The 25,104-nt window shown below is 39.4% G+C and overlaps 1 protein-coding gene and 1 long non-coding RNA gene across 4 annotated transcripts in view; one reads left to right on the top strand and one right to left on the bottom strand.

The window, feature by feature from the left end:
• Nucleotides 1-25,104, top strand: part of LOC136165509 (uncharacterized) — a 77,168-nt gene that overhangs the window by 49,231 nt on the left and 2,833 nt on the right. Inside the window, exons 3-5 of one of the 3 annotated variants that reach the window (XR_010662534.1) lie at nt 11,335-11,464; nt 19,591-19,717; nt 20,178-20,798. This is a non-coding gene — a long non-coding RNA (uncharacterized lncRNA). Of the gene's footprint in view, nt 1-11,334; nt 11,465-19,590; nt 20,799-25,104 lie in introns of those variants that run through there. The other 2 variants (XR_010662533.1, XR_010662532.1) reach the window with 2 other exon arrangements.
• The window catches only part of TUBGCP5 (tubulin gamma complex component 5), a 54,779-nt gene continuing 38,273 nt past the window's right edge, over nt 8,599-25,104 (bottom strand). The window contains exons 13-23 of the mRNA XM_065932004.1: nt 24,421-24,689; nt 23,098-23,296; nt 21,819-22,007; nt 20,810-20,992; nt 16,175-16,259; nt 15,940-16,060; nt 15,281-15,459; nt 13,920-14,045; nt 13,036-13,124; nt 10,415-10,515; nt 8,599-8,970 (exon numbers count right to left, since the gene is read on the bottom strand). Coding sequence (XP_065788076.1) covers nt 8,924-8,970; nt 10,415-10,515; nt 13,036-13,124; nt 13,920-14,045; nt 15,281-15,459; nt 15,940-16,060; nt 16,175-16,259; nt 20,810-20,992; nt 21,819-22,007; nt 23,098-23,296; nt 24,421-24,689 — 1,588 coding nt within the window. The 3' untranslated portion in view covers nt 8,599-8,923. The remainder of the gene's footprint in view (nt 8,971-10,414; nt 10,516-13,035; nt 13,125-13,919; nt 14,046-15,280; nt 15,460-15,939; nt 16,061-16,174; nt 16,260-20,809; nt 20,993-21,818; nt 22,008-23,097; nt 23,297-24,420; nt 24,690-25,104) is intronic.

Below are 25,104 nucleotides of genomic sequence, written 5' to 3'. Positions count from 1 at the left end.
CTTGTTCCCCTGTCCACTGAACTCACAGCACCCTACCTGTCCTCAAACTAACAGGTTTCATTTCCCTGCCAGTCCACAGAATTATCCAAACCAACCCCATCTCTCCCCTTCATGTCCAGTTACTACAAAGTCTGTCTCTTGTCACCCCTGCTTGTTCATTCTATGTACACTGTGGTCTGAGAGCATATTTTAAATTATTTCTATTTTTTTAAAGAAGTTCTTAAAATATAGTTTATGGCCAAAATGTGGCCTATCATGGTGAATATTCTATACATTTGAGTTGTATTCTGCTGAAGTAACTTAAAAGTGACCATTTCATCCAGTTGATGTTCAGTACAACCATGTCTTTACTGAGTTTCCATCTCTCTACTTTTTGTTTTTGGTGTTCAGTCCCTAAGTTGTGTCTGACTCTGCAACCCCATGGACTGCAGCAAGCCAGACTTCCCTGTCCTTCACTATGTCCTGACATTTGCAAAACTCATGTCCATTAAGTTAGTGATACTTCTTAACCCCCTCATCCTCTGTCATTCCCTTCTCCTCCTGCCCTCAATCTTTCTCAGCATCAGCATCTTTGCCAATGAGTCGGCTCTTTCCATCAGGTGGCCAAAGTATTGGAGCTTTAGCTTTAGCATCAGTCCTTCCAATGAATATTCAAGGTTGATTTCCTTTAGGATAGACTGGTTTGATCTCCTTGCTGTCCAAGGGACTTTTACAAGTCTTCTCCAGCATGACAATTCAAAGCATCAATTCCTTGGCACTCAGCCTTCTTTATGGTACAACTCTCACATACATACATGACTATGGGAAAAACCATGGATTTGATTATACAGACCTTTGTTGGCAAAGTGATGTCTCTGCTTTTTAATATGCTGTCTAGGTTTGTTATAGCTTTTCTTCTAAGGAGCAAGTGTGTTAATTTGAGCAAGTGTCTTTCAATTTTACAGCTACAGTCACTCTCTGCAGTGATTTTGGAGCCCCAGAAAAAAAATCTGTCGCTGCTTCCACTTTTTTCCTTTCTATTTGCCATGAAGTGATGGAACCAGATGCCATCTTAGTTTTCTGAATGTTGAGTTTCAAGCCAGATTTTCACTTTGTTCACTCTCATCAAGAAGTTCTAGTTTCTCTTTGCTTTCTGCCATTAGAGTGATATTATATGCATATCTGAAATTATTTCTCCTGGCAATCTTGATTTCCAGCTTGTGATTCATCCAACCTGGCATTTTGCATGATGTACTCTGCATGTAAGTTAAATAAGCAGGGTGACAGTGAGACTTGTCGTACTCATTTCCCAATTTTGAACCAGTCCGTTGTTCCATGTCTGGTTCTAATTGTTGCTTCTTGACCCTCTTCCAACAACACAAGAGAAGACTCTACACATGAACATCACCAGATTGTCAACACCAAAATCAGATTGATTATATTCTTTGCCAAAGATGAAGAAGTTCGATACAGTCAGAAAAAAAAAAAAAAAAAAGGACTGGAGGCTGACTGCAGCTCAGATCATGAACTCCTCATTGACAAATTCAGCCTTAAATTGAAGTAGGGAAAACCACTAGACCATTCAGGTATGACCTAAATCAAATCCCTTACAACTATACAGTGGAAGTGACAAATAGAATCAAGGGATTAGATCTGATAGACAGAGAGCCTGAAGGACTAAGGACGGAGGTTCATGACATTGTACAGGAGACAGGGATCAAGACCATCCTCAAGAAAATGAAATGCAAAAAGGCAAAATGGTTGTCTGAGGAGGCCTTACAAACAGCTATGAAACGAGAAGCAGAAGGCAGAGGAGAAAAGGAAAGATATTCCTATTTGAATGCAGAGTTCCAAAGAATAGCAAAGAGATAAGAAAGCCTTCCTCAGTGATCAGTGCAAAGAAAAAGAGGAAAACGATACAATGGGAAAGACTAGAGATCTCTTCAAGAAAATTAGAGATACCAAAGGAACATTTCATGCAAAGATGGGCACAATAAAGGACAGAAATGGTATGGACCTAACAGAAGCAGAAGATGTTATGAAAAACTGACAAGAATACACAGAAGAACTATATAAAAAAAGATTTTAAAGATCCAGATAATCCTGATGGTGTGGTCACTCACCTAGAGCCAGACATCCTAGAATGTGAAGTCAAGTGGGCCTTAGGGAGCATCACTACAAACAAAGTCAGTGGAGGTGATGGAATTCCAGTTAAGCTACTTCAAATTCTCAATGATGATGCTGTGAAAGTGCTGCACTCAATATGCCAGCAAATTTGGAAAACTCAGCAATGGCCACAGGACTGGAAAAGGTCAGTTTTCATTCCAAACCCAAAGAAAGGGAATGCCAACGAATGCTCAAACTACAGCACAATTGCACTCATCTCACAAACTAGTAAAGCAATGCTCAAAATTCTCCAAGCCAGGCTTTAACAATACATGAACCGTGAACTTCCAGATGTTCAAGCTGGATTAAGAAAAGGCAGAGGAACCAGAGATCAAATTGCCAACATCCACTGGGTCATCAAAAAAGCAAGAGAGTTCAAAAAAAAAATCTACTTATGCTTTATTGACTATGCCAAAGCCTTTGACTCTGTGGCTCACAATAAACTGTGGAACATTCTTCAAGAGATGGGAATACCAGACCACCTGACCTGCCTCCTGAGAAATCTGTATGCAGGTCAAGAAGCAATGGTTGGAACTGGACATGGAACAACAGACTGGTTCCAAATCAGGAAAGGAATATGTGAACGCTGTATATTGTCACCCTGCTTATTTAACTTAGAAGCAGAGTATATCATGAGAAATGCTGGACTGGATGAAGCACAATCTGGAATACAGATTGCTGGGAGAAATATTAACAACCTCAGAGATGCCGATGAAACTACCCTTATGGCAGAAAGTGAAGAACTAAAGAGTCTCTTGATGAAAGTGAAAGTGGAGAATGAAAAAGTTGGCTTAAAACAAGATACAAAAAACGAAGTTCATCGCATCTGGTCCCATTACTTCATGGCAAATGGATGGGGAAACAGTGGAAACAGTGGAAGACTTTATTTTTGGGGGCTCCAAAATCACTGCAGATGGTGACTGCAGCCATGAAATTAAAAGACGCTTGCTCCTTGGAAGAAAAGATATGACCAACCTAGACAGCTTATTAAAAAGCAGAGACATTTCTTTGCCAACAATGGTCCATCTAGTCAAGGCTATGGTTTTTCCAGTAGTCATGCATGGATGTGAGAGTTGGACTATAAAGAAAGCTGAGCACTGAAGAATTGATGCTTTTGACTGTGGTGTTGGAGAAGACTTGAGAGTCCCTTGGACTGCAAGGAGATCTAACCAGTCCATCCTAAAGGAAATCAGTCCTGAATATTCATTGGAAGGACTAATGCTGAAGGTGATACTCCAATACTTTGGCCACCTGTTGTAAAGAGCTGGCTCATTTGAAACAACCCTGATGCTGGGAAAGATTGAAGGCGGGAGGAGAAGGAGATTACAGAGTATGAGATGGTTGGATGGCATCACCAATTCAGTGGACATGAGTTTGAGTAAACTCCGGAAGTTAGTGATGTACAAGGAGGCCTGGCGTGCTGCAGTCCATGGGGTCACAAACAGCAGGACACAACTGAGTGACTGAACTGAACTGACCTGATCTGCATACAGGTTTCTCAGTAAGCCAGTGAGGTGGTCTGCTATTCCCATCTTTTTAAGAATTTTTCGGTTTGTTGTGACCCACACGAAGGCATAGTGGCTGGTATTCCCATCTCTTTAAGAATTTTCCACAGTTTGTTGTGATCCACACGAAGGCTTTAGTATAGTCAATGAAGCAGAAGTTGGTATTTTCCTGGAATTCCCGTGCTTTTTCTATGATACAGCAAATGTTGGAAACTAGATCCCTGCCTTTTCTAAATGTAGCTTGTACATCTGGATATTCTTGATTGAAGTGCAGATGAAGTCTAGTTTGAAGGATTTTGAACATAACTTTGCCAGCATGTTAAATGAGCACAATTGTATGGTAGTTTGAACATTTTTTGGCATTACCATTCTTTGGGATTGGAAACTTTGCTTTGTTTGTAGTGATGCTTCCTAAGGCCCACTTGACTTCATACTCTAGAATATCTGGCTCTAGGTGAGTGACCACACCACCATGGTCATCTAGGTCATTAAGACCTTTTTGAATAGTTCTGTTGTGTATTCTTGTCACCTCTTCTTAATCTCTTCTGCTTCTGTCAGCTCCTTACCATCTCTGCCTTTACCATGCCCATCCTTGCATGACATGTTCCCTTGATAGCTCCAATTTTCTTGAAGTGATCTCCAGTCTTTCCCATTCTATTGTTTTCCTCTATTTCTTTGCATTTTTCATTTAAGATGGCCTCCTTATCTCTCCTTGCTATTCTCTGAAATGGCATTCAATTGGATGTATCTTTCCATTTCTCTCTTGATTTTTACTTCTTTTCTCAGCTATTTGTAAAGCCCCCTCAGACAGCCACTTTTACTTTTTGCATTTGATTTTTGGGGGATGGTTTTTGTCACTGCCTCTTATACAACATTACGAACTTCTGCCTATAGTACTTCAGGCACTCTGTATACCAGATCTCATTCCTTGAATCTATTCATCAACTCCACTGTATAATCCTAAGGGATTTGATTTAGATCATATCTGAACGGCCTAGTGGTTTTTCCTACTTTCTTCAATTTAAACCTGAATTTTGCAATAAGGAGCTGATGGTTTGAGCCAGTCAGCTCCAGGTCTTGTTTTTGCTGACTGTATAGAGCTACTTCATCTTCAGCTGCAAAGAATATAATCAATCTGATTTCGGTATTGATCATCTGGTGATGTCCATGTGTAGAGTTGTCTCTTGTGTTGTTGGAAGAGGGTGTTTGCTATGACCAGTGTGTCTTCTTGGCAAAACTTTGTTAACCTTTGCCCTGCTTCACTTTGTACTCCAAGGCCAAACTTGCCTGTTCCTGCAGGTATATCTTGAGTTCCTACTTTTGCATTCCAGTCAAGAAAGGACATCCTTATTTGGGTGTTAGTTCTAGAAGGTCTTGTAGGTCTTCATAGAACTGGTCAACTTCAGCTTCTTCACCATTAGTAGTTGGGGCATAGTCTTGGATTACTCTGATATTGAATGATTTGCCTTGGAAATGAACTAAGATCAATCTGTTTTTTATGAGAAGTGCTTGCAATCAAGCACTGCATTTTGAACTCTTTTATTGACTATGAGGGTTACTCCACTTCTGCTAAAAGATTCTTGCCCACAGAAGTAGATATAATGGTCATCTGAGTTGCTTGCCCATTCCTGTCCATTTTAGTTCACTAATTCCTAAGATCTGGATTTCACTCTTGCCATCTCCTGTTTGACCACATCCAACTTACCTTCATTCACGGACCTCACATTCCAGGTTCCTATGTAATACTGTTCTTTACAGCATCAAACTTCTCTTTTACTGCCAGACACATTGACAACTGAGCAGTTTCCACTTTGGCCTAGCCTCTTCATTCTTTCTGGAGCTATTAGTAATTGCCCTCCACTCTTCCTTAGTAGCATATTTGACACCTTCTGACCTGGGGAAGCTCATCTTCTGGAGTCATAACTTATTGCATTTTCATACTGTTCATGGGGTTCTTGAGGCAAGAATACTGGAGCAGTTTGTCATTCCCTCTCGAGGATCACATTTTGTCAGAACTCTCCACTATGGGTCCATGATGGGTGGCCCTGCATGGTATAGCCTCAGTGAGTTTTGCAAGTTCCGTCAGCAGGTCAAGGCTGTTATCCGTGAAGGAGTCTCTCTATTTATAAACTGCCTATCTGTAGTATCCACCTTTTCCATTAGAGCCCTTAGCATATTTTGAAAGTTTTGTTTTGGTTGCCTTGGGTCTTTGTTGCTGAACACGGGCTTTCTCTAGTTGTGGCAAGCTGGGGTCTACTCTCTAGTTGCAGCGTTCAGGCTTCAGAGGTTGTGGCACACAGACTTTGTTGCCTTGTGGCATCTGGGATCTTCCTAGACCAGGGATGAAACATGTGTTCCCTGCATTGGCAGGTGTATTCTTAACTATTGAAACACCAGGTAAGTCTGCACCCTTAGCTTATTAATCATAGTTGATTAATATCCCTTAGCATATTAATCTCTGTCAATTCTGAATCCAGTTCAGATGCTTGCTCTCTTCAAACCGCTGGTTTTTTTTTAGCATGCTGTGTAAATTTTTTTTGATAGAAGCTAGACATGATGTGCTGAGTAAAAGGAAATGAGTCAAATAGGCCTCTGGGGTAACAATTTAAGTTTATCTGGGTGGCAGTTAGATTTTTACTGTTTACTGTAGCTGTAGGTGTCAGAGGCTAAAACTTCCTCTGGTGTTCTGATTTTCGTGTCCTGTTATAGTCAGGTTTCCTTAGATTTATTGCTAAATAAGGTTTTAGCACACAGTTGTGGTAATTTACTGTGTTCCTCAGTTACACAGAAGCCCTACTGGTGTGGCAGAGGCACCGGGTATAGGGGTGGGAAAGCATTTTGCAGTATGATTCTTATTTTGTAGTCAGTCTGTGCCCCTGTGCTATGAGGCACTGGGTGTAGGGGAGGGAGAGCATTTTGTAGTATGGCTGTTACTTCTGCAGTGAGCCTGTGCCCCTGGGTTATAACCTTTACAAGTACTTCTTGGTTATCTCCTCCCTCTGCTCCTACACACACATGCACACACACACACACACGCACACACACACACAGAGGTGACACATGAAGGCTAGAAGGGGCTGGAGTTGACTATTACTATTTTGCTTCCTCCAAGCTGAACAGGCTCTCATACAGTTTCCCTCACTCAGGCCTGCTAAAAACTGAATTCTCTGGGCATATTATGAAATGGACACTGTTCCCTTCCTCATGGCAGAAGCACAAGAGGACTTTTCTCTGATCTTCACCGTGGGAAACTGGCAGTGGTCTTAATACTCACAAAAGTGTGCCTCATCCCTTATGTCCAGGTCCCCTGGAGTCTTTAACTAAGCATTTCATCCACATTGAATCTCTAGCGATTTGTCAATTTTAATTTAAGTTCCCTTAGCCTGGTTCTGGTTCCTGCAAAAGATGAATAATGACTTCCGAGCTCCTAAAATGCTCAATTGGAAAACCGTAAGATTAAAGGTCCAAACAGAACCAGCAGAAAAATTAAGAGATCCCATCAAATTCCACGTATAGGAGAAGGCAGTTTAATGTACATCGAAGCATGTACTTTCCCATGCAACTCAAGAATCACTAGATGAGTGTAGCTGACGCGCTGATGCACTTCCAGCAGACAGCTTCAGTGTTGCTCCTTGGGTGGCCTCAGCTGCAGAGGTCATGCTTGCCCAAGGGTCACACAACAAATGACTGATGGAAGTGGGGAACAGAAGCCAATTAACTCAGCCCAATGAGGGACAACCAGCTGGGACAGTCTGGCAAGTCCATCTCCCTTTCCCTTCTTTTCACTGGGCACTCTGTACTTTGGAGGCTACTTCCCAAAGAAACCAATTGGTGACAGTTTGTAAAGTCTATCCGTCCCTCAGTTTAAACTTTGCTAATCTTCCCTTGGAAACTCTAAAGTCATAAGAAAAGAACAAATATAGTATAAAACCAGTCTGTGGCAACAACAAATTCTAAATACTCATTTTTTTAAAAAGTGAAAATATTTCCTAAGTATCCTATAAACAAATGTATTTTCTATTCCAGGTTTAGTGACACAGACAATAAATGTAAGTCAGCTTATGAAAGAAGTCATGTGTGGGAGGGGGGATCGGGATGGGGAATACATGTAAATCCATGGCTGATTCATGTCAATGTATGACAAAAACCACTACAATATTGTAAAGTGATTAGCCTCCAACTAATAAAAATAAATGGAAAAAAAAAAAAGAAGTTATGTGTTGGTATGTTTGATATGATGATTTTTGATATGTATAAAGAACTTTACCAAGACAGCCAGGCCATCATTGTTTGGACCTTGACTCCATCATGACTGCTTTATACGAGCATGCGCTTCCATCAGTTTCCACAGCTTTGACTTGTAGGGCCAGATTAAGAAATACTTCTCACATTTTACAGTTGCTAGGTTATACTGCAGTCTTTTCTTGAGACCTAGAAGTAACAGCTATTGATTGCTGGCATTTGAAGGCCTCCTCAGCGAATTGTTTTCAAGACTTCAGAGTAAAGTCTGAGACCTGGGCTGGTTCCCAGGAGGTCTTGTTAGCTGACTTTGCCACCAGCATGCTGTAAAATGACTGAAATTGTGCATAGGGTAGGGGCCCCTGATGCTCAGCTCTGAGGCTATTTGGACTTCAGTAGCTGTTTTCAAAAAATAAGTAGTAAATATAGTGCTGAGTCATAACTGCTAGAGAAATACAACTGTGCAAAGAAAATGTGGGAATATTGAACAGTAAATATAGTTTTAATCAATTATGGTTAACTCACAAAGTCCATTTAATACGCTTCTTGTACCACAGCTTGCTTTTACAGTTACTGATATTGGTTGAAACTGTTTTCTATCTTGGAACTTTCCAAGCATATAAAAATACATTTTTCAGACTGCCAAATCTACGACAACCTTTAGGGAAGACAGCATGTAAAACTGTATAAAAAATTTTTGTGACTAAGCAAAAGGGGAATAAAGTGCTTTATTTTTAATATTAATTACATTTTCAAAAATGATATATTTTACATTTAAAGGTATCAGTACCATAAAGCTATTGCTTGCACTAGGAAACAGAAGTGTAAACAGACTGTATACACTTTGCAATGATAAAGTTTTATACACATAACTCTATATACCAATCAACAATCCTAAGAGAATACACATAAAACCCGCTTGTTTAGACAAGTTTAAAAATAAACCAAAATAAGAGTCCCATTTCTTAGCTCCATATGGTGGAAATGTATATGTATAAAGATTAAATCTGAGGTATTTACTACGCTGAAGATATTTAACTTTGTTCCATGCCAGCCATGAGTGATAGTGCTAGAGATTCCACTGTGGGAAGAATAAAAATAGGTTAACAAGATAGATTTAAATGACAATGGCTGAATAAGCTTTAATCAATGTCTCAAAAAGTATTAGACATTTTCTATTTTTAACGAAAATACTAATTATCTTTAACATATACTAATCTTCATTTATTAAAGACAAATTTAAAAACTATGATTTACTTCTATTTCATAACATTTTAGTTTTGAAAACAAAAAAAAAAATCTGGGCTTTACACTGAACAAATCATATTTTTTGAAATGTCATAAAACCTGGACTCACTTCATAACAAAACACCATGTTCTAAGCTATGAATGGAATCTGTTTCCTTTAACACATTTTTAACACAGTACTTTTTTTTGGCCATGGGTATAAATGGGGGAGGCTGAGAGGAGGCAGTAGGGGTTTACAACATTAGTTTTTATATACCTGCATAATAGATGAAAGCCTCTTCATTGCAGAAGAGTCAACTCAACACAGGAAATTAGGGATCTGTGAGATGAGAACTGTCGTCCAGCCCTGCTGGCCCCCAGCTTCCACATCACTGCTTACATAGAGTCCTCCGGGCAGGCTGGGAGTGGGGAAGACTGGCTCTCTGTGGGGGCATCTAGGACTCCAGTCTGCTACACCAGCAATGGGTTTCTCTATTCTGGCAGAGTCTATGTGCCTCCAGTCAGTCACCGCCCCACCTACCTGCTCTGTGGGTACAGCAGGTTAGTACTGAAAGGCTCAGCTCATACTAGAACTTAATTTACTTAGATGTCCTTGTATTAACAACTTTTTGATGATGATACATTTTTGTTTATTCCCAGTGTTCTCTTTTGTTACTCTAATAGTGTTTTTAAAAATGTTCACCTACTCTTAATGAGCATATCACAATCTGAATATATAGAAATAGGGAAAAAATAAGCCCAGCATACTTTTTCCAAAAAAGCTGTGCAAGAAATACTACTTTGTCCTTTGTGTGTATAAACACACAGCTCTCTTCTCCCTGTGACTTGCCACACAGACCTCTGTTTGCTTCACACTATTTTGAACTGTCAGGCTTGCATTTCTTCGTGTAAGAGGAAGACTTGCAAGTTTTAAAATTGCTTAAAAAACAAACAAATAAAACAAAGCAAACCGAGCCCTAAACCCTACCTTTTGAAAGGAATGGTTACAAAAGCTATGCATGATAGTGAAATGTGACTGAAACCTATTCTGCCATCAGCTTTACTTACGGTTTTAGAAATCCATTGGTGTTACACATGATATACTAGAAAGCAGTATCTTCAGTCTCAATATTTTACATCTGATTCATTCACCCCACTTACTTGGGCATCCACTGCTGAGGGACTTTCCAGGTTTGAAGTAGTGAAAAATTCTAAATCTCCATGAGACCAGTAACAGAACAGTAACAAACCCAGTTACCAGAAAATATAAAAGCAGTAATGTTTCACGTAATACTCACAATGGGGAAAGGATCCTCTACAGACAGCTTTGTTTAAAATGGTTACAAGGAACATATGGCAGTTTTTAAAATCAGACTCCATTTTCTCTATAGATTCCATCCTAGGAAAGAGCAAATTTCAATTTAAGTAAGTGTATAAGGAGTTACTAAGCAGGTTATAACATACTTTTGGAGTAATTACAAATGTGCTTCAGTTTAACTTATTTAGATTTCTAAGTCTAAAGATTCTAAGATAAAATATAAAATCTCCTGCCAAACTTTCAAAGAGTCTGAAGGAAAGTGTCATTAGGACACAAAGCTGCTGCTTTAGCACGCTGCTGAGCTCCAGAGCGAGGGCCACTGGGGATATTCCTCTCTTTGGCCACACGGCCTAGCAGATCTTAGTTCCCTGACTTGGGATTTAACCTGGGCCCCTGCAGTGGAGTCTTAATCACTGGACTCCCAAGGAAGGCCCTTCCTTATCTACTGTACAATTCCATATTTTTACTTTTCATAAGCATACCTTCTTTTGAAATAAATAGCACATTAAAGATATAAAAAGTTTATGTTTAAATATTACTAAAAAACTTGTTATACGGGCAATAGCAAGCACCCACATCCAGCTTCAGCAGTCACCCCTCAATACTGATACCCCAGTCTCACATCTTCAAAAGCAAAGTTGACATCACAGCATTTCAGTCGTAAGTATTTCAGTATCACACTAAACACAAAGACTCCTTTAAATCCATAGTCACAATACCACTGGTTTAAAAATTCTTAATGATTTAAAAAATATCATGAAATAATACTGTTCAAATTATACCTATCTTTAAAAATTTTTCACTTTTTTGTTTTAAATGTGACTCAGGATCAATTAATTTCCACAAACTGTGACAGTTAATATGCTTAAGTCCTCTTCACGTCCTGTTTTTTTCTTACAGTTTACTTGTTGAAGAAACAGTTCTATTTTAGCCATGTGTGCACAACAGTATTACTACCTTCTCCTCCATCTGACAGCGACATGGACAGAGAAGTCTGCTTCGCACACTGGAAACAGCAACAATAAAGCAAGTAAGACTCCTGTTTTCACCCCTGCAATTAGGGATTTAATCTACCAGCAGTTTCTTCATTGAGAGCACTTTGATAAAGCCCTACAGGTTAGGATTTCAGTTCAGTTCAGTCGCTCAGTCGGATCCGACTCTTTGCGACCACCTTTGCGACCACATGGACTGCAGCATGTCAGGCTTCCCTGTCCATCACCAACTCCCAGAGTTTACTCAAACTCATGTCCATTGAGTCGGTGATGCCATCCAACCATCTCATACTCTGTCATCCCCTTCTCCTCCTGCCCTCAATCTTTCCCAGCATCAGGGTCTTTTCAAATGAGTCAGCTCTTTGCATCAGGTGGCCAAAATATTGGAATTACAGCTTCAACGTCAGTCCTTCCAATGAACACCCAGAACTGATCTCCTTTAGAATGGACTGGTTGGATCTCCTTGCAGTCCAAGGGACTCTCAAGAGTCTTCTCCAACACCACAGTTCAAAACCATCAATTCTTCAGCACTCAGCTTTCTTTATAGTCCAACTCTCACATCCATACATGACTACTGGGAAAAACCATAGCCTTGATGAGACGGACCTTTGTTGGCAAAGAAATGTCTGCTTTTTAATATGCTATCTAGGTTGGTCATAACAAAGGATTTTAGATTAGTGCTATAATGAACTTTTCAGTTCCTTACTAATATCAACTATGTATAAACTATTAACTCATATCTCAACAGTCTAGTCAACCAGACTTATACTTTTATTTCAGGCAAGTAATACCAGCAGCATAACATTAATTTTATAAACAAGACAAGGACAAGCTGTTGAGCTACACTTTCAAGGTAACAGTAGAAGATGGTATTCTGGATAGGAAGAAAGAGCTCCTCGGTTTTCAAGTGTCCTTTGACTTTCTATGTGATAGGCGTGAATAATAAACACCCTAACAGTAAAATATACAATCATTCTTTTAGGGTTCTCTAAAATACAATTTTGGACTACAATCTAGCATAATGTCCAGAATTTGGTTTAAAATAACTGAGTGAGTGCTAGTAAGCAGCAAACATGAAACAAAACTGGGTGTCACTGTCACCTGCTGAAGTGGAGTAATGGACCCCAGGGTCTGTTATACCTCCCCTCCACCACCCCGCCACCCACTTCTGTGTTTGTCTGGAGGCAACCGTAATAAAAAGTTAGCAAACCTATACAACAGGATGGAGCAGGAAACGGCCACCCACTCCAGAATCCTTGCCTGGAGAAACCCATGGACAGAAGAGCCTAACGGGCTCCAGCCCGTGGGGTGGCAAAGAGTCAGACACAGCTGTGCAACTAACACTGCTCTACAACAGGAATGTAATTTAAAGATATCTGCTTCTGCCAATTGAGACTTCAGATTTTTCTTACTGTTTCACCAGTCAGAAATTAACTGCATGATTTTTGATGCTGTCTATTCTTTAGAATAGACAATTTTCAATTCTTTCCATAATTTTAAGTGTATGTGATATGTTGTCACAATGAAAAAACAAGACTGCCAGAATGAAGCCAGCTAAAAGCAAAACTGAAATGGTCACAGCACAGAGTTCCACAAGCTGCATACTTACTGCCATGCCCCCAGGCCAGCCTGCCACCCCTCTGCAAACATGAGCGCCAGGTTCAACACCTTCATGATGGCTTCCTTCACAAAGCTGACCTGGAGAGAGAGCCATGGGAGAACACAAACTGTGACCGTGTCTGAACACAGACACTAACACTGTTACCTAATTCAAATGTCACAGAAAAAGTGCATTAGTGCAATAGCTGCCTTCCAAGTCTAAGGAGACGGGGATAGTAGGGGACGAGAGGGTTAGGCAGCATCACTGACTGAACAGACACAAATTTGAGCATACTCTGGGAGATAGTGGAGACAGAGGAGCCTAGCGGGCTACCGTCTGTGGGGCTGCAAAGAGTCGGACACAGCTTAATGACTGAACAACGACAATGAAGTATAAAGAAGGGTGCTAGGCTCTGAATACAACGCTCTTGGAACTGGGCCCATGTCCACTGCACCCACATAAAGGTACATCAGCAGTGGAATCTGGCCAGCAGAGCCAGTAAGCTACCATTTCCTGAGACAGGCATTTAAACTCACCAGTGAAACGGGGCAAGTCATTCCAAAGGCCGTATGATGACTTAATCCCATATATTCACATCAAACTGGACACACTTCCTGAACAAAGTACTACTATTCCATAACCGCAGATAAAATTTTCTAATTGAATTCAAATATAGTGCTGAGTGAGTATAGACTGTCACAATAAAAATGTCAACTGTTTCTTTTAGATGTAATTTCTGATAATATGGCACACATTTATAACCTCACTGGATCTGGTGCTTCCTTAAAAGAATATTCTGCATATCAGAAGCTTACTAAGCATAAAACTCCAAAGGACACAGACAATTTCCCTTGGCTGGCTTCACTCCTGCCTCAATGGCCAAGTTCATGTACCTTTTCTCTCAGCAGACATCGATCATGGATGGTTGATAGGTATCTATAGTGAATTTTAATCAACTGATCTAAATCCTTGGCTTCTTCGACTTGATGTTGAAACTCCAGCCCTGTACTGTGAAGAATCTTCAAAGAGAAAGATGACAAATTTAATCAGCATATCTTTTCTGTAAGAATCTGTATGCAATACACAAAAACTTTTTTACCAACTTCTTCTATATTCACTGGCACAGGGAGGGAGTGCCTCACTCTGGACTAACAGACTGCTCCTGCATGGAGGGACAAGTATAGAAAACTGTATAGAAAATGTACTGATTTTTTAAGTCATCAGGTAAACTGAATTTATATGTTTCAATAAATTCCACTACTTACATAATGATCCTTCTTTAAAAGGAGCATAACTGTACTTTAAGTAGAAAACAAAACAAAACAAAACCAATCTCTCATCCTTTACCCTCAACAATTAAGGGCTTAAAAAAAAGAATGAATATCTATGTAGAACTGAGTCACTTTGCTATACAGCAGAGATTGGCACAACACTCTGAATCATCTATACTTCAAAAAAAAAAAAACTGAGAAAAAAGACTGAACAATTATGAGATTAAGGCTGCCCTCTGAGGCCACTAGTGTACAGGAAACAGCGAGCACCTCTGCATGGGTTGCACGTCTAAAACAGAGGCTTCAAAGGCACACTTCACCCACACAGAAGTGGGCTCTAGAACCTGTCTGCCAGAGTGACTACACATTTTTTTAGCAACCATTTTAAACCCCAAGTGAATATTATCCTCTAATAACAATGTCACTGTTACAAGTTTCTGATTTTTCTCTTCAAAACTTCCTCTAGAACTGGTTTTAATATGTATAAGAAAAGCAATTTTATTTACTCTATGAGTTATTTCTTATACTTAAGAAAAAATTACATCATCTGGCTGCATTTCCCTCTTACACTTCATACTAGCCTGACAGACTTTTTTAGGCTTCCATTACTAAAAATTGAAGCCATTTTCCAAGGAAAGCCCTGTGACCACTGGTGAAATTTAAAGGAATACGTGGCAAGTTCTGATGGCAATTCCAAAAGAGGAGCTCTGGTGTGTTGTCCCAAGGGGTCACTAGACAAGAGAAAGAGCAGTCTCTGGATACATATGCTCTGGCATGTTTAAAAAAAAGAAAGAAGAGCAAACACTTAACCTGCTGCCATGTTATTTTATGATCAAGTTTTCAGTATGTTATATCTTCACATTTACAGCCTATAAGTACTCTGCATGCTTCTTTGTATTTATAAATATATTACAAGTAATATATGTTCTCCATGAACATATGTACAGACGGTGATAAAACTGAATGGATGAACAGACACAAACCCTGGTCATGATGTAGTTGTGTAAGCTGTTCACAAAGTGCATGAGCTTCACTCTTAAGAGGAACATACGATGAATCTGCAGTCTTACTGGCTCCTTCTGTGGGCCAAAATGAGCAGCTGTGTCTGGGTCACCTAAAAGTCCTTCTTTAAGTTGTGATTTGTCAGCAGGATTAGCTAGTTCTGTAAAGGAACAAAGAGGAGAGGGGGTGGGAGGAGCATCTGCTCAGACCTCACCTGCACCACTGCCCTAGGACTTGTGATGGTGTGATCACTGGCCCTGTAAAGAGCACTTGTGTGGATACACTGCAGGCACACTACCTTCCCTATCTGGAAGGTGAAGCAATAAAAGCTGCCATATCACTCTGATTATCAATGTCATCAAAAATGTAAAAACAAAGTCCCATTAACTTGTCATTAAATTTCTTTCATATAACCCCAAAATTTTAATTCTGGTTAAATTCCTAATTTAGTTACTGTATTTCAGATTAATTGTACTGATTCAAGGAAGTTAATTCTGATGTCTGTAAAACTATTATGTAATGCCATAAATTTATGACATTCTGGTACCTGTGTATACATAAAAAATGACCTAAGACCACCAACCTCCCTGAAAGAGAGCTAAAATTAAATTATAATTTATCTGCTGAAAACATATCTTACCACCAAATAATAAAACATCCAGGCTATATTTTGCCCATTTTATTTGCAGTAAGAGAAGGAACACCTGATTATAAATTTTTTGACATTCCAAACTTATAACAATGTCCACAGGCCATGGGACCTACGAAAGCAGAAACAGAATTTTCACTGTTTAGACTCAGAATAGAAAGTAACCTGTTACTTGTATGTCTTAATTTTAACAGAAAATGTTCTTACAAAGAATATCAGCACATACCTTATAGCTCAGGGTCAGACCATCTAAGATATGAACGGGGAGTTTCTTCTTAGCTGTGTCAACATTCTCAAAAGATATAGATAGACTAGGTAAAGAAATATCAGTTTCAACTATTTAGCACTTTAATTTATATATTACAAAAAGATATTTCATAAAAGGAACACAAATATTCCAATAAAAGTATATTTTCTAAGCATATGCTGCAGAATAGAAATCAGGTTTTAGAAATAGGGAAAGGGGGCAAAATTTTAAAATAATGGGTTTGACTATAAAAAATGACATAGAGTAAACCTACTTAGGAAAAAAGTCAGGGAAGGTTAACCTGCCATGTGCTTAAACCCGGCAGAGCTCAGCAACAGGGTCAGGAGACAGACCCTCTGCTGAGGGGGGTGCGGGAGTGTGTGTGTCTGGGGAGGGGTGCTGCTCTCCTCACCCTGGAGGGCACACAGGTGATGCGTGAGCAAGCATGGAGTCTGCTTCTAAAGCAAAGGTGTCACACACTGCTTTATCCACTCTTTCCTAATAAGTCTGAATGTAACTCTCAATAAAATGCAGCTACTGTAGGGCATGGAAACGTCCCTGAGCCAGGCACTTGTCCTCAGAACAGTTCTGTCAGTGGACTGAGCAATGACAACTCTCCCACGATTACAAAGCACCTCTGACAATGCCTGTCACACAGCCCACAAAAGGTTAACTGTAAGGTCTTACAACCAGAGATATAAAAGGCAGTGTGTGATTTATGAGTTTAGCCAATTCATTCATATCACAGGCTAGGTAGAATTTTTTAGTACACATGTGCATCCACTAAGTACTTAGTAGGCACCTACTGAATACCTTATTTGTCAAGTGCTGTACAAGCAGGTGATAAAAAATCAATCCCTCCCCCTCTTCCAGAGGCTCACAGCCCAGAGCAAATGCTCAGTCACCCTCTTGCCACCAAGCAGACACAGGGTGCTGCATCAAGTCAGATGGGCAGATCACTGCTGGCCATGCCCACGGGAGAGCAGGTAACTCAAGTAACTGGGGAGTACAGAAAAATGTGAAGGCTCCTGGGGGAGACGGTACAGTTCTCAAGAAACCAGAAATATTCCTGAAATGGAAATCTCTTAACTTCCAAATCTCTGCAATGGAGAGTATGGTGGAGAAAGTACACAATATGTCTGTACCTTTGTGTATACAAGAAACAAGGTGGGGAGCCAAAGAGTGAAAAGTCTTCTCCCTCATGAAAAGCTCAGCCCATCTGCTCTGAGGCACCAGGGAGCCTGAGCATGAATGGTAGTGGGGTGACTCAGGTCCTGAGTGGCCCCCTAGGGCCAAGTGGGAGGGAGAGACTCAGACAGCTGGTTAGGAGGTGGCAGCGAGTGCTCGAGTGAGCCTTGAGATGGGGGGTATTATCCAGGAGGCAGAAGTGAGGGACTAGGGGTGTGTGGAGGCTGGCAGAGAAAGGTATCTAAGGAGACCTTCACTGAGCACTGGAATGAACAGCGGTGTCCATCCAGGAGAAAAGAAGGGCTCAGAAAATGAGCTCAGTGATGTAAACATGCCATTCGAGTGTGGTCATGAAGTGCTGGTTGTGCAGACTCCTGGGCCAAAAATACAGATTTGCAGGTCGTCAGGGTTGCTGATGTCACAGACATGGAGTGAAGGTGCCCAAGGCAGGAGAGCAAGAAGCTGCACCAAGGGTGCGTGCAGGCCAAAGGACCCACAGGGAAGTTGCAGATGGAGCACCAATGACATGGCAGGGGTGTGAGCAGGGCAGGGGAGCCTGGAGCCCAGGAAACTCATGGGTTCAGACTCAGGAAGCGTTGAGGGCACAGACAGGCACCTAGAACACACGGAAGCCACAGGAGAAGGGTCCCAAAGTAATGGCTCATCTGTTTTGAGTTAAATCTATGAAAGAAATTCAATAAAAATACCACCAAGGTCTTTGCTTTCATTTTGCTGGGTAGAATTAGACAAAATGATAAAGTACATTTGGAAAAATAAATAAGCAAGAATTGCCAAGAAAACCCTATTGCTAAAACAGAATGCTACTAGCAATGTGAATAAAAGAACAGTAAGACAGGACGAAAAATCTAGAGACACAACGCATATGAGTGCATATGAAAATTTAATGACAAAGGGGTAATCAAATAAATAGGGAAAAGAATTTTTTTAAAAAAGAAATAAGCAATGGCAACCAATCAGTCATCTGGAAAAACATAAAACTGGATCTATTTCTCATGTTTTTTAGCTGAGTAAACTATAAATGGATCAACACCTAAATGTTAAAAAAAAATTCATTAAAGCATTAAAAGAAAACCTGGGTGGAATTTCTTTATAACTAGGAAAGAGTAAAACTTTCTTAACCATGTCTCAAAATCCAAAAGTAGTAAAGGAAAAGACTGATACATGGTGAACACACTATGGTACATGATACATACACTAAAAAATGACTGCATGACAAAATAAGAAATTGTTATACCATAAGCAGAACAAAAAGACAAATGTCAAACTGGGAAACCTATAGAAAGGGTTTCTAAGCAATTCCCTAGTGGTCTAGTCGTTAGGACTTTGTGCTTTCCATTGCAGGAGGCATGAGTTCAATCCCTGGTCAGGGAACTAAGATCCCACAAGCCTCACAGCAGTCAAAAAAAAAGAAAGAGAGAGCTTCTAAAAACAAAGAGGACAAAGATCAATAAATAACTTGATACTGACAGAAATAGTGGCAAAAGATATGGATAGTTCACTTGAAAACAAACACAAAAATAAACATATGAAAAGATGACTAAGAAAAATGTAAATTAAAACTATATTGAGACACCATTTTTCATCATCAGGCTAGCAAAAATCCAAAAGTCTGACAACATATTCTGTTAGTGAGGTTGTGGCAAAAGCTATGTTGGTGGGAGTCAGAAAATATACAACCTTTCTAGGGACTTTACTGGTGGTTTGTTGGCTAAGACTCTGAGTGGACTAGCAGCTAGAATAAAAGTACCTTTGCATAAATGATCTTAACTTAAAAAATATAACTGTTTTATACAATTAAATCAAGAAAAACAAAAAGAAGGCAATTGCTAAAAGTAAAAAATAAAATAAATGAACCCAACCCTGTATCAGTGCTATAATCACATGGAGAATTAGTCCAAGTGGCCTTGAAAGACAGGATTCTGATGACTTGAAAGTACAAAGAAGAGAATAAAGTCACAAGCATGTTTTAAATTCTCCGAGGGTTTGTCGCTGTTATTGTTACTTTGGAACTATTATGACTTATTATAGAATAAATTCAGTAAATATTTATATTAATGTGTTGGTAATCACTCAAAGGGAAAGATACAAAAGAAAATCAAAGAAGTGAAATCTTGTAATCTTTAATATATATTGGAAATATCAATATGAGCTTCTGATTCATTTTCCTTTTTCTGCGTATTTCCTAGCTCTAACCACTGAGTGAGTCCAGAAGTATTGATAATCCAGAACAGACACAAACTCTGGGACCTGAGCCTTTAAAGTCACAGAAGAGATGGGACCGGTGCTCCGGGAGAGGTGTATCTGCCTGGGGCAGTAAGTGCACAGGACAAGCCCAGATATCCAGTCCTAAAAGCAAGAACGCTCTCCAAGATTACACGGGTCAAGTGAAAGAGTTTCCCTTGGGTAAAAATGGGACAGTCAGAGCAAGAAAAGGGAATAATGATTGAAGCATTCTAAAAATAACAAAATTCACGAGTTTCTATTGGTAGTGGAAAATATAACCTTAACCTACCCTGGCCCCCTCTGGGGACTACTGGGCATTAACTTTTTACTATGAAAAGAATCTAGCAGTTACCCTGCTTTTTTTTTACTAACCAAAGTTTTTGATGAAAATTCTGCTTTTGAGGAAAAATCAAAGGTAATACATTACATAAAAATAAAAGGAATTATTTTATGTACTGCTAAGAAGTAGAATCTGGCATGACTGTGGGGAAAACAATGTTTTAAGTGGCATGAAACAAATGTTAATTATTATCACTATAACTTTTCAAAGGCCAATGAGGGTGTCAAGAAAGCCATCCAAGTCAGGACAAAGAATGGGAAAGAGGACTACCAAACAGGATGGAAGATGCGTCTCTGCCATCTGAGTATTCACCGGCGCCAACCTGGCCAAGTCGCTCAGCAGGCAGGAGCAGGGACAGGGAGGAGGGAAGGGGAGCTCCCTGATTAAGGGAAAGCCAGTGCAACACTGTGAAAACAGGCAACCCTGCCTATGAAGAGTGGTGAAATCTCTCTCCCCCTCCTAACTGGGCTGGACTCTGACTTGGTCTGCAGTGCCCAGGGCTCTGCTCTCACCCTCTCAGAAAACTGCCGTGACACCACCATGAAGGCTGGTACAGCTGGTTGGAGAAAGAACCACGGGGCAGGGAGCCGGCCAGCGTGGACTCCAGCCACGTGAGCAAGGTCATCACATCCTGAGAGACCACATGCTCCCATCTCACATCTCCTCTCACTCAGCTGGCAAGTGGTAGCTGCCTCGGTTTTCTAACGTGTAAAATAACATTAATAAAACTCACAGGGATCGGTGTGAGGATAAAATAAGATAGCATAAAGAAGTCATAGAAGAGTTTGGGCACATGGGCTATTCTATAGCATTTAAAAGAAAAGGTGCCTCCCATATCTTACCGTGAACTGTCTTCAGGATAACGTTGTCCTACTGCTTCTTGGAGCTGGACATTAAGAAAAGACACATTCTGCCAGGTTTCCTTTTCCCTTATTTTATCAAAAATTGATGTGTAGAAGTCATACATGGTATCTCCCCCTTCCATTAAGAAGAAATTCCTCATGGCCTGCAAGTATTCCACCAACCTGAATGAAGAGCACAGAAAGATCTTAGGCTCATAAAATAGGATTCTAGACCAGTACCAGGTTTTGTACATCATTTTTAGTGAAACAGGTTTACATACTACATTTACTAAAATCAGAAATACTAAAACATTTTAAAGACTTTCAAAAAATAAAACAGCATATAGCTTACTTTTAATAATCAGAGAGGTAAGTTATTTTCCTGTAACTGAAAAAATCTGGCAAACTTACTAAAGTGTTACAAAAAATTAACTAAAGTGTTAATCCAAATCATGATGAATTTCCACTGTTAATATTCAGGGCATTTTTTCCCCAGTCTTTTTATCTGTGCATTAAAAAAAAAAAAGAGTTCTTACCATTTTATACATCCTTGATTTTTTTTACAATTTAAGAAACTTTACATTATTTAAAACTCTATATAAACATAATTTACATGAACTTTACAAAGTTCATACATGGAGATGAATATGCCATATTTTAATATGGATATACCATATGGCATTTATAGATATGCCATAATTTAAAATATAAGTTATCCATTACTAAGCAATTTCATGTTTTTCCCTCTGATAGGAAACTTTGTGACAAGCCTTTTTGTGTAACAAGCTTTTTCTGTGTTCATTTGGGATAAATTCTCAGAAACAAATTTCACATAAAGTTAAGAAAACACTGATGATTAATTGATTCTCTCAAAAGAAAAGTGTTCATTGCATATGCATTCCCTACTCTAATAAAAATTAGCTCGAAATCTAGGTTTAAAAATAATTTCAACTATTTTTCAAGTATAAAAAACTACCAACTACTTCCCAAACTTAACCATTCCTCATACCTATAATCTTTTTTCAGAGTCCGCATGAGGTTTCCACAGCAATCTAGATATTGCTTGTCAATATGGGGATAGAGGCAAGATCTCAGCGTTAATTCAAAGGTCTGGCAAGTCACAGATTCTGATGATCTATCCACACATACGTCTCCACCAGCAAACTTCTCATGAAAGTCACTCTGTTCCAAATACAACCTTTAATATAAAAACATGAGTCTTCTTTTTAAGACCTGCTGTCAACAGAATTCTCTCTTTAAAAAAAAACAAAACAAAACACTCAGTTCCTTTTTTCCTTTCAATGGAGGTATAGTTGATTTAATGTAAGTTTCAGGTATATAACACAGCGATTCAGTTTTTAAAGGTTATATTCCATGTACAGCTATTGTAAAATGCTGACATATTCCCTGTGCTGTACAGTGTATCTTTGCAGCTTGTCTATGTTACACATAGTAGTTTGTGCCTCTTAACTCCCTGCTCCTGTGTAGCACCTCCCCAACCAGCATTTTGTTCTTTATGGGTCTGTTTCTTGTTATCTCACCAGTTTGTTGTATTTTTTAGATTCACATATAAGTGATATATATTATTTGTCTTTCCCTGACTTATTTCACTAAAGTATAATATCCTCTAACTACATCCATGCTGCTGCAAATTGCAAAATTTCATTCTTTTTAATATATCACATCTTGTCTATACATTCATTTCAATAGAATTCTCTTTAATCAAAACTCGAGTCCCATTTTTATCTTTAGTCTTAAAAATGCCAATTATTAAAGAAATAGAAATCTATTTGCTCAAAATATTATGTGTGAAATAGTCCACACACAGTTGCTTTCGCCCTAAAAGACCAAGTACAGAGGAGGTCTTTCTAGCCATTAGGCTGAAGACAGTGAATGATGGCCACTAGACAATAAACAGGGTATTTATTGTGTGGGTATTAAAACCTATTTCCACTGGCTAAGTACCTAAAAACACTTTCTGAAGTGCCAAGATACACAGGGAGGGTCTGACTCAGCATGTCCCAGGACTGCAACTTCTATGAGCAGCTTCCATGTGAGTGGCGGTGCTGCCATGGGCTCAAGGCACAGGACAGCCTGTGGACTTTCGCAGATAACAAGGATGCCAAATTATACACTTGAAACAAGTGAACACAATATATTCTTGTATTTCATTCATTAGAAAGGAGCGTATAAAGGTTTCTATTTTAAAGGCCAGAAAGCCCTACCTGGCAGAAATAAACAGATTCTGCCATTTCAAACATCAGAAACCCAGCAGGTATGTATCACACCTTGCAAAATTAATTGCCAGCAGCGGATCGTGAACGTCATCCAGCTCGAGATGCCGCTCGGCAATGGACTGCATCTTTATCAGGGTCTCTCTGGTGGCCTGATGCTCAGTGAGGGGCTGTGCAGTGAAGGCTTCTCCGTGTCGAAGACGAGACTGTACAGACTCCAAAAAGAGGGTATACAGACTTTTTCTTTCTGCATCTGAAACAAAAATGTGCAAGGTGAACTATGGTTTAGTAAATAAGGAATCATAAGAATTGTTAAGTAAACTTATATAAATATAGCCGGGCATTTTTCCTTCAGCCTGTGAAGGTCTATCCCTGTTTTGTTAAGTTACCCTTACAGTATAGTACCTTTAGTACAACGAAACATTTTTATACCCTCTGTTAGACAACTGCAAAGTTCATGGTCAAACATTTGAAATACAAGCTTGTTTTTTTCTGAACAGAGTAACAGACCAAACAGGACGCCTGAAAGTTAAGTTGCCACCACACTAGACAGCACTATGCTAACACTAACAGGAGCCACAGTTCACTGGGAAAAACACTTCCGACAGTGGCCCTGCAAAGTTATATTTTACTCTTCAGTAAGAAAGGAAATATTCCACAAAGTGAAAGAATACTAAAGGAGACATAAAATAATTCAAAATAATTAACACAGCATGAAGGTGATTTACAAACAAAACAAGTAAGGTCACACCTATACCTCTCAGAGTCTTTTTAGTCAAATGATAAAACCTTTAGTAGACTGCTTAAATTACATTGCTCAAAAAAGACCACATATAATATAAATTTTGTATAATATAAAAAATTATGTCAAGATTTCCTCAAAATCTATGGTCAAGTCTGAAATGCTCACCAACAATTCCTATCTGCCAGCTTAAAATTCTACTGCTCAAAAAAGATCATATATAATATAAATTTTATATAACATAAAAAAGAATATCAAGATTTCCTCAAAATCTATGGTCAAGTCCGAACTGTTCACCAACAAATTCCAATCTGCCAGAGTTCATGTCCTCAGATGCCAAATGCTACACTGCATTAAGAAATGCCAGAGAATTACTATAAAGGACCAATCCTAAAGCAACAAGAATAAGGAAGATGCATGTGGAACACGTGATCACTGCCTTTCAAACACCATGCTCAAAGTCTCCAATGAGGATGATCCATTTTCAGCCAAGAGCAGCACGCTCTATTAATCTGAACATGGTGGTAATTTCCACGAAAATAAAAGGCTTGGATCATTTCCAAAGTGCAAAATAATGACGTATCTCAGGATGGCAAGCATGAAGAGGGAACTGCTGCCCCACCGCTAAGGGGTACCTCTGGCTGTGGCCTGGCGTGTGGTGCTCTCTGCACACTGCAGGTTCTTCAGCAGCTGCATGGACTTGCCAGCCATTATGATCTGCTTGAGGACGGGTTTCAGGAAGGACACCATGGTGTGCTGCCTGCTGGAGAGCCCTTGATCACTGCCAGAACTGGCACTAGCATTATCACTCATCTTTTCTTCATTTTCTGTCTTTTCAGATACACTGTATAGTGTGTAGGTTGCATACCAGAAGTCTCTGTGATTTACTGGAACATTTTTGTTTCTACAAGGATTCAAAAGAATTTTAAACTTTAACCTTTCTTTCTTAAAAACAATATACCTGCTCTAACTTATGCATGTTTTCCAAACATTCCAAAATACAGTAATATCAATTATTAGTAAAATGATGCAATCTTTAGATAAAATGGGACTTACCTGACTTCAGTTTAACATAGAAAAGTGGATTAATATTCTGAATGGCATTGGTAAAATCTAACAAGCAAAAAGTTTCCTGAATTGGAATTAAACAAAATTTGATTAATTTGGTTTTCTTTAAAGGTAGAATAAATTACCTATTTTGCCATCTCCTATGAAAGTAAACTCCAGACTTCGATATCTTTTTTTCCACATAGATTCCTAGCTGGACTGTTTTAACAATGAAACGAGGGTTACTCATCCTCTTCTAAGGAGAGCAAGAA

The sequence above is a fragment of the Muntiacus reevesi genome, chromosome 3, assembly GCF_963930625.1.
Source record: "Muntiacus reevesi chromosome 3, mMunRee1.1, whole genome shotgun sequence".
Lineage (NCBI taxonomy): Eukaryota > Metazoa > Chordata > Mammalia > Artiodactyla > Cervidae > Muntiacus > Muntiacus reevesi.
The sequence above is the reverse complement of the archived record's forward strand: the minus strand, read 5'-3'. Positions and strand labels throughout refer to the sequence as shown.